The sequence below is a fragment of the Callorhinchus milii genome, unplaced genomic scaffold (assembly GCF_018977255.1).
Source record: "Callorhinchus milii isolate IMCB2004 unplaced genomic scaffold, IMCB_Cmil_1.0 Scaffold2, whole genome shotgun sequence".
NCBI lineage: Eukaryota > Metazoa > Chordata > Chondrichthyes > Chimaeriformes > Callorhinchidae > Callorhinchus > Callorhinchus milii.
Window position 1 is genome coordinate 91214266 of NW_024704743.1, and position 13515 is coordinate 91227780.

The following is a 13515-nucleotide window of genomic DNA, read 5'->3' on the forward strand; positions in this document are numbered from 1 at the left end:
AGAATATACTGTAAAGTGAATTGACTATATTTTGTGGGCAAAACGCGGCAGCCGATTGCACACAGCCCTCAGCGTCGCACAAACAGTTGTGGATTGAGTAACCACATTTTTTTAAGGGTTTGTTACCCCGGAAAAGTGATCCATCAATTGACCAACAACCGGGTTCCTACTTACTGCTAGGTAAACAGGCGTGTGGAGTAAGGAAACTTGCCTAACGTTTCACTCGCCAGGATTGAACCCAGGTCCTCTCGCTTTCAAGGAGAGTGCTCTAACCATTACGCTACGGGACTCCACAAGATAATGGCAATGGATGTGCTGAGGCTCTTCCCACTACAATGAGGGCTGGGGACTACAACCTATCTTGTATATTTATTATAAATGTATTTATTATATTTATATTTATTATATTTATTTATTATAGTGCCCTCTAAAAGGAAGCAGAACCTGGAGGGGGCTACCTTGGTCCCTCCACCTGAGTAGAGTGTAGTGGCAATGCAAGGATAAATATATACTTTATCAAAAATATTTTGTTTAAAGAAACGTTGAACCATTATACTTCACCCACAAAATTAAAGTGCATGGCCACTAAAACTTGCACAGCAAATTATTACCCATAACAACAACAAGATTTCATTTATTGAGCGCCTTTCACGTCGGGAGGACGTCCCAAGGCGCTGTACAGTTGGGTCAGGACCCGAGCAGGGGGGAAATGGTCAGGGTGAGGGGAGGGAAGGGATCGAGTGAGGAGGGGGTAGAGAGTTGAGAGGGGAGCTGAAGGCTCGGTCAAAGAGAAAGGTCTTGAGACCGGCCTTGAAGGAGGAAAGGGAGGAAGCGGCGAAGGCACTGGGGGATGGAGTTCCAGAGCCTCGGGGCTGAGAGGCTGAAGGCCCGGCCAACGATGGTAGGGCGGTTGGGGCGGGGGATGTGGAGCAGACCGGAGCCAGAGGAACGGAGGGTACGGGCAGGTAGGTAGGGGGATAGTAGGTCGGAGAGGTAGGAGGGAGCGAGGCCGTGAATGGCCTTGTAGGTGAGGATGAGGATCTTGAATTCCAACAGCCCGAATGGATATGAAAGTGTTGATATATTCTCTGGGGTGATTTGCAACCCTCCTTCCAGCAACTCTCTTCCAATTCTTTTTGCTCTTTCGCTTTGCAGCCCACAAGGCAACCAACAAAATTAAATCATACCCCAGTAGGAAGAGGCTGGGCACTAAGAGCAGAGATGTCAGGAGAAAATTAGAAAAAAAAGGAAACAATAAATTTAAACAAAAATGACAAGCTAGAAAAACACTTTTATTGATACTGTATGATTAAAATCCCATCTGGGAATCCAGAACAAGACTTTTTGTACAGTAATGTCACTGGGGAAGATTGTCTGACCTGTGAGGCAACTACAAGAGGAAAGCCATTATAAAAAGACATGTTTTGCCTTGTTTGGATGGCAGCCTATTCATTTTATGTGCAGGATGAACTAAAATCACAGCAAACGCAGTCAATATCTCCACTGTTTGTTGTTTCAAAAGTGCATAATGCAACATAAGGAATGTAATGAAAAGAGAGTACACAAAAATCTGATAAAAATGATTTATTAAGTATAGTACAAAATAGAATGATATAATTTTACATCTTTTAAATAAATAAGTGCTTCATCGTTTCTCAAAGAACTATTGTTCTGTAAGAGCCTGACCTGGTAAGAGATTTGTGTGAAAATCTGGTTGTCAGATTAGTGTCACATTTTTCCTCTCATGAAAATAGAAACCTGTCTTGGCATCAGATTCTGTGACTATTTGGGTATAAACATGAGCCTGAACAATGAGTATCATTGGGCTGGTCTACTATGAAGGATGCCTTATTTGAGTCTGATTCTGTTCTTATCTAACATTCAGCAGCAGCAGGAACTGGCCAATTTTTCCTTTCTGGGGTCAAGGGATGCTGATGCCAAATGCTGCCTGGGTGAGATTGCCTAAGTCAGCACTGAGCCAGCATTGAAACTTCACACACTCTATGGTTCGATAGCACATTAATAAATGAAAAATCATCAGGGTTGTGGATGGTTTTAATTTTTTACATCCATTCAAAACGTCTAATGGAAGCTTGACAATTTTAATTTACAAAGGTGATTTTCTGTTCGGTTAAAGCCAACACATCACAAGTACAAGCTGAAATCAAACCATACCACGGGCTTACATAAGTGTTTATTGTAGCACACAAAAAAACTAAGGTGCTTTCAGTATAAGAATGCCTCCAAAAAAGACCATTTTTTTGCTTTCTTGAAGAAGGTTAACCATACTGAAAGTGTGGTCCTTTAGATGCCAAGTCCCCTGGGGCTCAGTGACTGACCGTAAGAGCACGGCTAAGTATTTGATTGTTGTGGGGAGCCGTTTCTCAGCTCATTCCTGTCTTCATGAGCCCAAAAATCTTCAGGTATGTTCCTCGGCTCAAAACTATTCACTTAACATTTAAGACTGTGTGGAATTTTGGAAAGCATTGTGAACAATTCAGTTTTAATATCGAGGCAAATTTTCTGCAATGGGATAAAAGGAATTGCAGAAAATCAACTTCCAAATTCAAATTGAATGTTTATATCAAATTTTTGCATCACCTTAAATTTTAAAACAAAGGTCTTGACCTACAAAACACGATGGCTTTCAAGTCTTAAGATGTGCATGCAGTTATCACCTTCCAGAAATCACTAGATAGCAAGCATTTGGCGTAGGAATAAGCCTAAGCTTATTTTCTTCTCTACTCCATAGACATGGGTCCAAAAGGATTACTTCCTTTACAGTCTTGGAAAAGTTCAGGAATTTAAGCTGGGACAAGGAAGTGAACCCAGTCATTTCTTCGTGACTGGCTCAGTACTCGTCACATTCAGAAATGAGTGAACATTCAGGCAAAATCATTATACATGATTTAAACTGGCAAGTAACTAATTATTCTTGTCAGTAGGAATTTGTCATCTTGTGGCTAATTATTTCGGAAGGAAAGGTAAGTTGTAAGTATCACATATCTTATTAAGCATTTCTCTGGTTTCACAATTCTTGCTGGATATCACTGAGGGCATGAGTCAGTTTTCTTATTTTCTCTTCCATGTTTTTCTTGCTTTTTGCTGTCTCTTGGAGAAGCTGACGCATTTCTTCTTCCACCTGGTAGACCTGAAAATTACATTGCAATTAGCCTTTAGTATCAGAGATTAATCGTTTCGCTCACAAAATATACATTCAATTCACTTTACAGTATATTCTGTGAAGTGCTTTGAGATGTCTAGAAGACGTGAAAAGCTCTATATCAAATGCAAGGATTATTATTAATACTGTACAATCTTTTAGAAATTGGTTGTCTACTATATAGTAAGATTTCTGTCGGCAGTCAATATCAAATTGATGGGGGAAGGGGTCGGAATCAGGAGTGTAAATTACTAAACATCTTCTAATTTTAATTATTACTAAAGATATTTGATAAATTGTGGTTAAAAACATGTCCTTTAATGTTATACATATTTATCAATATTTTTAAACAACAATATACTGAACATCATCCTTACCCATGGTATGGCACAGAAACAGGCCTTTCGGCCTAACGAGGCTAGTTTTCCCCTCTTTTAACTTTGAAATTTTACTTTTAAAATTATTTTTAGGATTGTATTTGGCAAAGAAGCACCCATAGATGCTTGCTCTGTCTGGATCAGGAAGTCTTTAAATCAATCCGTAGAGAGTAGATACTAAACAATTAACCTTTAGGTTTTCTGGGGCAAATCTGGAACTCCATCCTGCAGTCACTCCGCCTCGGCCCCTCCTTTGCCTCCTTCAAGACTCGTTTCAAGACCCTCCTCTTCAACTGTGCCTTTGGTCACCCTCCTTCCTCCACTGCTCTTCACCCTCCCCGATTCCGCCCCCAGCTCGAGTCCGAAACACTGATTGTCCAGCGCCTTGGGACGTCCTCCCCACATGAAAGGCGCTATACAAATATAATTTTATTGTTGTTCTCATGGGTTAAGCACTCATTTTTTGATGAGCTGCCTCAACTGTAGAATTGTGCACATATTGCTCCTCAATGATCTCTTCAGCGCCTTGGGACGTCCTCCCGACATGAAAGGTGCTATTCAAATGTAATCTTGTTATTGTTTAATAAATTGAACTTTTTTTTAAACAACAGATTCTTTCCTCAGTTTTTTGATTAAGATTTTTAGAAATGGTGTACAGTAGTAGAATATCTCCAAAAATACCTTACTGTATTTTCTCTCTTGAAGCTGGTTAGGCAAACTGAGATGATTAGCCATACTGACGGTTATTACAACAAAAACAACAACTTGCACTTATATAGCGGCCTCCAGGGTCATTTCCATATGTGAAACTCAGTCTAGATGTTTGGATACTCTTAATCATGGTGGGCTTCCCCACATGTCAGATGTCTGGCTGACCCATAAAAAAATCCCTTAATCAAAACTTGTTGCCAAAATAAGAGAAAACAATACCTTTTCTTTTGCTGCTTCAATTTCTTTCTGCTTCTGGTTTTCTAGTTGAATGAGTTGTGCCTGTTGTGCTGCCTGCACAGTCTCATGCTGCCGTCTGAAGGCATCATCCATGGAATGAAGCTTTTCTACTGTAGCCCTTAATTATTTCAATCAAAAATCAAGATGTTCTGATAAAGTATTTTCTTTCATAAAACAACAGAAAAATAACTTTAAAGATAAGACTAAATTTAACAGACTTTTGTAATGGAATAGTTTATTCTCTGATAAATGTTCTAAATGTCCTGTTCACTGATTTTTCTTTTGTCCTCTGGTCCTACTTTGTCAGTTTACTTTGAAGTACAATAATTGTCTAGGTTATCTGATCTGTATCATGAAATCATTTGTATACTTTAACAAGGTGCTCTCTTAACTGCCTTCTTTCCAGACTATAAAGTTTAGATCCCTAATGTTTCTTTATTACTCATTCACTTTACAATTGGGATCAGACCTGTTACTGATAATTCCTGTTTGTATGTATTAATTGATGAGCAGTGAATTACATTTCTAATCCATTCTTAAGGAAACAAGGGTCGATGTACAAAAAGTATGGCTCCAATTCATCAAAGCTAAAACAATGTAAAGGAGACAACAGCAGGTAATTGGAACTTATGAGCTCCATTTGTCCTTTCTTTATTAAAGGGCCATAAAGAAGTATGATCCTGGGAATTGTACAGCTGTTAATGTCATGTCTTCACTAGGAAAAATATTGAAACCATTGTAAAGGAGCATTTAAAGACGTTTACTAGATCAGAGAATTCAAGGCAAGATTTATAAAAGATATGTCACAGTTAACAAATTTGTTGGAATTCCTTGAAAATTACAACTGAATTCATGGAGGGTAGCAAACTAATGGAGGGTGCACTCTTTTTATCCACAAGCATTTAAGATAAAAGCCTTTTCTCTGAAAACTGATTAAACAATAGGAAACAAAGGGCCATTTAAAAAGCAGCAGAGAACCTCAGGGATCAGTACTTTTGGTGCTGTTCAATACATTTATAATAAATTTTCAAATATAGAACATCCAAATAAAAACAAACAGGTTACAAGAATGACGGATAAATGTTAAATAAGATAAATCAATACAAAGGCCCAAGTGTAATAGTAGACCAAACACTGTGCCCTCCCGATGTGAAAGGCGCTTTGCAAATGTAATTTTGTTGTTGCTACTGTTTCACGACTTAGGCTCTAAATCTTACGGTAACAATTGCAATTCAAGCAATACAAGTAAGCAATACAAGGTGGAGTCCTGTAGCTCAATAGTTAGAGCACTCGCCTCGCAAGTGAGAAACCTGGGTTTGATTCCCAGCAGGGGAAAACCTTAGGCAAGTTCCTTCCTCCACATGCCTAATAATAATCCCTCAGGGAAGAAAAAAGAATAATAAATTGGTCACTTCAATCCACAACTGTTTGTGGGACACTGCTGTTTGCAATTGGCTGCCATGTTTCGCCCACAAATGTACAGTCAATTCATTTTACAGTATATTCTGTGAAGCAGTCGAGAAGACGTGAAAAGTGCTATATCAAATGCAAGGATTATTATTATTATATAAGCAGTACAGCCTATTGAGGCTGAGACATTAACAAAGTTCAAAATTTACCTCTGCAAATTGTCCAACCTGAATAATTATTTGAAGAGGCAGACTAAAAGAGTATGGGGGTGGTGGTGGTGAAGGAAAGCAAGGAAATGCGATCAGAAGATTTATCTCCTGTGGATGAGCTAGAATGGGGTAATTTCTACAATTTCCTGACAGTCTATAAGGCATTGGTGAGATCATATGTAGATTATTGGGTTCAAAGTGTGATTATGGTACTTAGTGAAAGAAAAATACAGTAGAAAGGATTCAGGGAATGAACTGTGAAGAGATTAAGGAAGCAAGACACATTTCCAGAAGAAGCACGATCTAACAGCACGTATAGTAACTGTCCTTACGGACCGTTTGTTATTTTCAAAACTTACTTCTGAGCTTGCAAAGCTTTGTTTCTTTCTTCAACAAGCTTCTTTTCATTGGCATCAAAATTTTCTTTCATCTGTTTGACCTGTATTTCCAACTTGTCAGTAGCTCTGCTTTATCCTGCCACTTCTTATTAACAGCACTACAAAGAAACATAACACCAAACAAAATAGTTTATAGAAGCCAAACCAACTTTGATAACGTGACAAAGAAAATAAATCAATGGCAGGTTTTTGAAGACTTGGAACAGAAATTGTAGTGAAAGCTTTCTCTACCAATATATTTGATATAATTGGTCCTACAAAACTAATTTCAAACAACAAGCTGGAACCACAAGCTTTATGCATACACTGTATTTCAATCACATCAAGATCAAGAGAGATCAGGCAATATCGTTTTAATGAGACTTGAAAAGATTAATTGTAGAACCATAGTTTAGACTATTCCTTACCAAGAACTGAGTATTGATCAGAGCCTAACACATCCTCTATCAATTTAAATCGAGCAATACAGGGTTAATATTTTATAATATATGAATGATATTAGTTATGTTATATTTAGGAACTTTTGATAGTAACTTCTCTTTTATATTATGCTATGGATATAATTCTTTTACCAACGTATATACATATATTCTGTGTAGTATATATAATGTACATCTTTAGATACTTGTCATTTTTTTCATGTCCTTGAATCAAAAAGAACTAACGAATGGGGCATTAATGGGTAATGAAGCACTGCTGCTAACTTTCCCATTTACCTATATGCCTTCTTAGTTTCCTCCAGCTCCGCTTCTTTATCTTCAAGCTGCTGCTTTAGATCATTCTTCCGTTCCGAAAGTCTCTCTACCCTCTCCTTCAGATCCTGTGATATTATAGCCTCATCGTCCAATTGTTCCTGAAACCTCCTTTGTGTCTGGAGGTTCTCCTCACGAACTTTCCTGATTTGTTCGTCTCTTTCTTGCAAACCCTGCAGATTATTAGTGGTTCATTAGATCTTCTGTGGAGTCCTGTACCTCAGTGCTTAGAGCACTCACCTTATAAGCGAGAGACCTGGGTTCTATTCCCGGCAAGGCGAAACGTTGGGCAAGTTTCCTTACTCCACACACCTCTGTTTATCTAGCAGTAAGTAGGAACCCATCGATTGACGGATCCCTTTTCCAGGGGTAATAATTCCTCCAAAATAATAATGATAATTTGGTCACTCAATCCACAACTGTTTGTGGGACACTGCTGTGTGCAATTGGCTGCTGCGTTCCGCCCACAAAATATACAGTCAATTCACTTCGCCGAATATTTTGAGAAGCACTTTAAGATACCTCGAAAATGTGGTAAGGCGTTATATTAAATGCAAGGAATATTTTTCTTTCGAAAGTGATATTTGATTGAAATACATTAAACATATGGTTTCTCACTATTACATTCCTTGTACTCGATTAAAAGCTGCCATTTTATTTCATAGGTTTATATTTTCCATTTAATGTTACTGCTTCTGGAACCTATGCTTTGACATTTACCATATGAATTATGCAAGAAAGTTAGCTGTATGGCCGAAATAATCCACACAAGAGATTGCTTTACAGGTTGAAGGGAAGGGGGAGGTAACAACAAATTGCATTTGTATAGTGCATTTCACGTTGGCAGGACGTTCCAAGGCGCTGGACAGTCAGAGATTTGGACCCGAGCTGGGGGTTGGGATCAGCAGGGGTGCAAGGTAGGGAGGGTGCCCGAAAGCGCGGTTGAAGAGGAGGGTCTTGAGATGTGTCTTGAAGGTGGCAAGGGAGTGAGGGAGGTGAAGGGACTGTGGGATGGAGTTCCAAAGGATGGGGCCAGAGACGCTGAAAGCCCAACGCAAATGGTGGGGCGGCCTGGGCAGGGGACGTGGAGCAGGGCAGAGGCTCTTGAGCGAAAGAAACTAACAGGTTGATAAGGAGTCAGCAGGTCACAGAGGCAGGAGGGGGCAAGGCCGTGGATGGCCATGAAGGCAAGGATGTGGATTTTGAACTCTATCCTCTGGGGGATGGGGAGCTGGTGCAGCTGAGCGAGGGCGATGGGGTCACGGAGCCTGGTGCAGGGGACGACATGAGCTGCAGAGTTCTGGATGGTCTGCAGCTTGTGGAGGGAAGAGTTGGGAAGGCTGACAAGCAGGGAGTTAGTGCAGTGGAGCCTAGATGTGATAAATGCGTGGATGAGGATATTGGCGGCCTGAGGGGTGAGGCAGTGGCAGAACCGGGTAATGTTTTGGAGGTGGGGGAAGGCAGAGCGGGTCATGTACGGATGTGGGATAGAAAGGACATTTGAGAGTCAAACAAGACCGAGAGATAGAATGGGTGTCATCCGCAAACATGTGGAAGTTGATCCCATGTCTGCGGATGATGTCTCCAAAGTGCCAGGGAGTGAAGGGATTTGAGCACAAATGTGAGGATCTTGAAATCGATCCATTCGGTGATGTGGAGCCAGTGGAACCTGGCCAGAACTGGTGAGATGTGGGTATGGAGTTTGGTCCGGGTCAGTATGCGGGCAGTAGAGTTCTGAATGAGCTGGATCTTTTGAATAGTGGAGCTTGGGAGACCGGCGAGGAGTTTGTTTGCGTAATCCAGGTGGGAGGTTACAAACACATGCACAAGGGTGTCTGCTGCATTTGGGGTAAGGTACGGTTGAAGGTGGGCAATGTGGCAGAGGTGGAGGAAGGCGATCCTGGTCGGGGGGGGGGGGGGTCAAACTGAACGCCTAGATTGTGCACTGGTTCGGTGAGTCTAAGGGAGAGCCCAGGGAGGTTGAGGAGTTTAGATCCGTAGGAGTGAAGACATAGCCGGGAGCCAAGGAGCATGGCTTCCGTCTTGTCCACATTCAGCTGCAGGAAGTTTGCACTCAACCAGGCCCTGATGTCTGTCAGACAAGCTGATAGAACATTAGTGAACCTGGAGTCAATGCTGGAGGCGGCAAAGTAGATTTGTGTGTCATCAGCATACATGTGGGAGTTTACCCCATGTTTGCGGATGACATTGCCAAGCGGGAGCATATAGAGCCATGAAGGTTGAGGTGAGAGAGGCCATGGAGGAGGATAGAATGATAAACAGTGTCAAAGGCAGCAGAGAGGTCAATGAGGACGAGGAGACAGAGACAGCCCTATTCACAGGAGGACAAAATGTCATTTGTCACCTTGACCAAAGCTGTTTCTGTGCTGTTGGCAGCACGAAAATCAGATTGGAGGGGTTTGATGAGTTATTTGTGGGAGAGGAAGGGGTGAAGCTGAGAAGCAACGACTCAATCCAGGACCTTGAAAAGGATAGGGAGGTTGGAGATGCACCCAGGGAAGATTTTTTGAGGATGGGGGTGTTGATGACTGTTTTTAAGGGGGTGGAAACGCTGGACAAGGAGAGTTTGATGATATCTGTGAAAAGGGGCGCAAGGAGGTGGAGCTGGGAGGTTAGGTTAAGGGTAGGGATGGGGTCAAGGGAGAAGGTGGTCAGTTTCATTTGGGTCATATTGGTGGTGAGGAGGACGAGGAGACAGGTTTGATGGTTTGGAGGGAGGTTTGGGTAGGGGCCGGAGTGCGAGGGGAAGATGGGGAGCCGGTTGTTAGTGGAGAAGAGGAGCCCGGGGCTGTCCTTGGCCTCCAAGATTGTCTTGGAGTAGAAGGACGATTTAGTGGAGGCGAAGGCGGAGCGGTAAGTTTTGATGTGGTCCAATCAGATTTGCCGATGCACCATTAAATAAGATTTGTGCCAGATGTGTTCTGCAACACAAAACTGTGACTTAAGGGAGCATGGGTGCCTGGTGTACCAGGGTGACTTGCGTAAGTAGGAGGCAGTTCAGGAGGTGAGGGGGGCAAGGGCATCGAGAGTGGTGGAGAGGGAGTTGTGGAGGAAAGTGACTGAGGTCATTGCGGGAGGAAGCCCAGAGGGGGAGGAGTTCAGGTGACTCCAAGGCAGCAGAGAGGGAGGTGGGGGAGAGGAGATTTTTTTTCCTTTCCGTAAATGGAGGTAGGTTGGGTGGCAGTGGGGAAAGGGATTGAGGAGTTAAGGGAGATTAAGTAATCGTCTGAGATGGCTTTGTTGGTGCTGGTGATGTCTGATATAACGCCTTTTGACGTCTTCGAGACATCTCAAAGCTCTTCAATAACATTTGTAAAGGGCCTTTCACATTGGGAGGATGTCCTAAGGCACTGAACAGTCAGGGATTAGGGATTTGGACCTTAGCGGGGGTGTTGGGATCAGGGAAGGTGGAGGGCGGAGAGGATAGGAGGGTGGTCGAAGGCACGGTCGAAGAGGAGGGTCTTGAGACGTGCCTTGAAGGAGACAAGGGAGGGAGCGAGGCGAAGGGAATGTGGGATGACGTCCCAGAGGGTAGGGGCAGAGAGGCTGAAGGCCCGACCACCGATGGTGGGATTGGCGGGAGGACATGGAGCAGGCCGGAGCCTTTAAAGCGGAGGAAGCAGATAGGTTGATAAGGGGTTAGCAGGTCAGAGGAAGGAGGGTGCAAGGCTGTGGAAGGGGTAAGATCGTAAAGTAAATTGACTGTATATCACTCAAAGAGCACAATCTACGAGTCAAAACTAGTAGTTCCAATAAACAGATCTTTGATGCCATCAGCAAATGGTGCGTGCGGCAAATAAGACAACCACAATTTTTGTTGCTCATCTAGAGGGTTAGTGTAAATTACACAATAACACATTTGACACAAGGCATGGGTCTGGCTGTACTAAAATGGTCTGTTCTGATGTTGCACATTCGTATCTTATATTCTGGTCCCATGCGAACATCAAGAAACAGTAGCAAGAATTGAGTTGTTCTGCCTCCCAGCAAGGATTTGCATTTATCAGTGGTACTGATTTTATTCTGTCACTTCTTATTAAAAGCATATCATCCATTATTCAGTTCTTTACTGCATCAATTTTCCTGTATTGTACCAAGCAACTACAAAGTTTCCAGAATGAATATCTTACCTCTTTCAGTTTTCTGATTGTTTCTGTTTGATCATCTACTATTTTGTTTTTTATCTTCAAAGCATCAATATCGCGTACATTTTGTTTTTTAATCGATTCAATCTCTGAAGTTAGCACTTCAATCCTTGCCTCAAGTCTTCCTCGGTCTTGAGCCAGGGAAGAGCCTGTATAGTTAAAACAGTGCACTGATAGCAACCACTCAAAATGACAGTGTAGCTTGTCGTGGGTACAGACAACACTTTGCATGGCAATTGTTTTTTTTGGTCAGCCTGGTGTTTGACATATGTTTAAGGGTATGCCAAAGGTTACATGTGTCATGTTGTCACTCCTATCCCTAGGTTCATAATATTTACACAAGATGCTCATTAGAAACTCCAAATATTAAACTTTAAAGTGCCTTTTCAGATTGGGATGATGTCTCAAAGCGCTTCACAGGATTTTATTGCAAAGTTTGTTGACTGTATTTTGAACATGAATGCCACAGCTAAATTGGACACTGCAAATTTCCATTGTCAGATTAAAGTCTATTTAATGTCATACATTTTGTAAATTAATATACTTCAGGTTGTCACAATGAATCAGATTTGCTGTGTCAATTGACCAAACTCACCATTATTCATTCTGTATTGTGCTCACAATATATTTTAAAATACTGCCATCTCATTTTCAGTTCTGTTTTCACCACAATTTTAAAAAACCTATTCCATATTATAGATTTGACTGTTATTGGGTACCATAACAGTCTTAAGAGTTCTGTAGCTCAGTGGTTAGAGCACTCGCCTTGCAAGTGAGACACTTGAGTTCAATTCCAGGCAGGGCGAAACCTTGGGCAAGTTTCCTGACTCCACGCGCCTAATAATAATCCCTCCAAAACAATAATAAATTGGTCATTTTCAATCTATGACTGTTTGTGGGACACTGCTGTGTGCAATTGGCTGTCATGTTTTACCCACAAATATACGGTCAATTCACTTTACAGTCTATTCTGTGAAGCGCTTTGAGATGTCAAGATTATTATTATTATTATAACAAGAGAATTTGGACTATTTTTATTTCAGTTTTCAAAGGGAAGCATAAGCCTAAATTCTTATTGTAGAATAAAGACTGATCACATCCATATACCCACAATAATTTAAAGAGGTACATCAAAATCTGTAAATTGGTTTGCGTGGAGGTTAGTAAAACCTAAACTCAAAGATGTGACCAAAAACCTGTTTTTAACTGCATGCAATTTACAACTCCTGTAATGGTTGGTACAAAACCAGAGCCGCAGTTTTACTGACAATTCTTGTTGAAAGGCTTCCTGATTTCAACTCATTAATAAGACATCTGTTAGAATTGCTGCTGACATGTGGGAAATCCACAATGGAAGTAGATTGTTTTGGGGCAAAGTTCCAACCATTTACTGTGACAAACTTTCTTAAACGTTTCCACATGCCAATTTTGAGTGCTCCTTAAGGAGTTCAGTTAAGAAATATGGTAAATTGGACCCCATTATTACTGTTGGAGTGACGTATTCCATTGACCCACTTGAGAAGCTCTGAGTTGAGTTTAAAACTTAAATGTCAAACGCCAGGATATTATAAAATATTCTGCAGAGAAGGGGTCAATAATGCAATGCCATGACAACGCCGTCACGGAATCCATCTACTCTAATCCCATTTCTCTGCTCCTTCTCCATTTTTACCTCAATATGTATATTTTGTGCCCCATTAGCTGCCGCGTTTCACCCACAGAATATGCAGTCAATTCAATTTACAGTATATTCTGTGAAATGCTTTGATACGTTTCAAAGACGTAATAAGGTGCTTATATCAAATGCAAGGTTTTTTTTAAAAAAAAATCCTTTTAAAATATACTAACCGGAATAAGATTAAAATTTCTCATTCAAGGTAATAGGCTTTTTCTTAAACAAATAGATACGGGGAAAAATAGAGAGGAATGGTCACACATAGAACTTCTCCTCACAAAAGCATAACTATTCTTAGCAAAACCACAAGGTGGCATTAAAGCTTTATTCGTAGTCTGTCAAAGTAATCTAAAGTCTCGAACAAAAGTATGGATCCACACTTCAAATAAGATTACAGAAAGTAAAAATGTAGTGAAG

General features: G+C 41.2%; 1 protein-coding gene across 1 annotated transcript in view; it reads right to left on the minus strand.

Moving 5' to 3' along the window:
- Nucleotides 1-1575: 1575 nt before the first annotated feature.
- lrrcc1 (leucine rich repeat and coiled-coil centrosomal protein 1) overlaps nucleotides 1576-13515 on the minus strand; it is an 88532-nt gene continuing 76592 nt past the window's right edge. Inside the window, 6 exon segments of the mRNA XM_042332480.1 lie at nucleotides 1576-3151; nucleotides 4471-4606; nucleotides 6467-6563; nucleotides 6566-6603; nucleotides 7222-7430; nucleotides 11409-11572. Of these exon segments, the coding sequence (XP_042188414.1) occupies nucleotides 3029-3151; nucleotides 4471-4606; nucleotides 6467-6563; nucleotides 6566-6603; nucleotides 7222-7430; nucleotides 11409-11572 (767 nt within the window). The 3' untranslated portion in view covers nucleotides 1576-3028.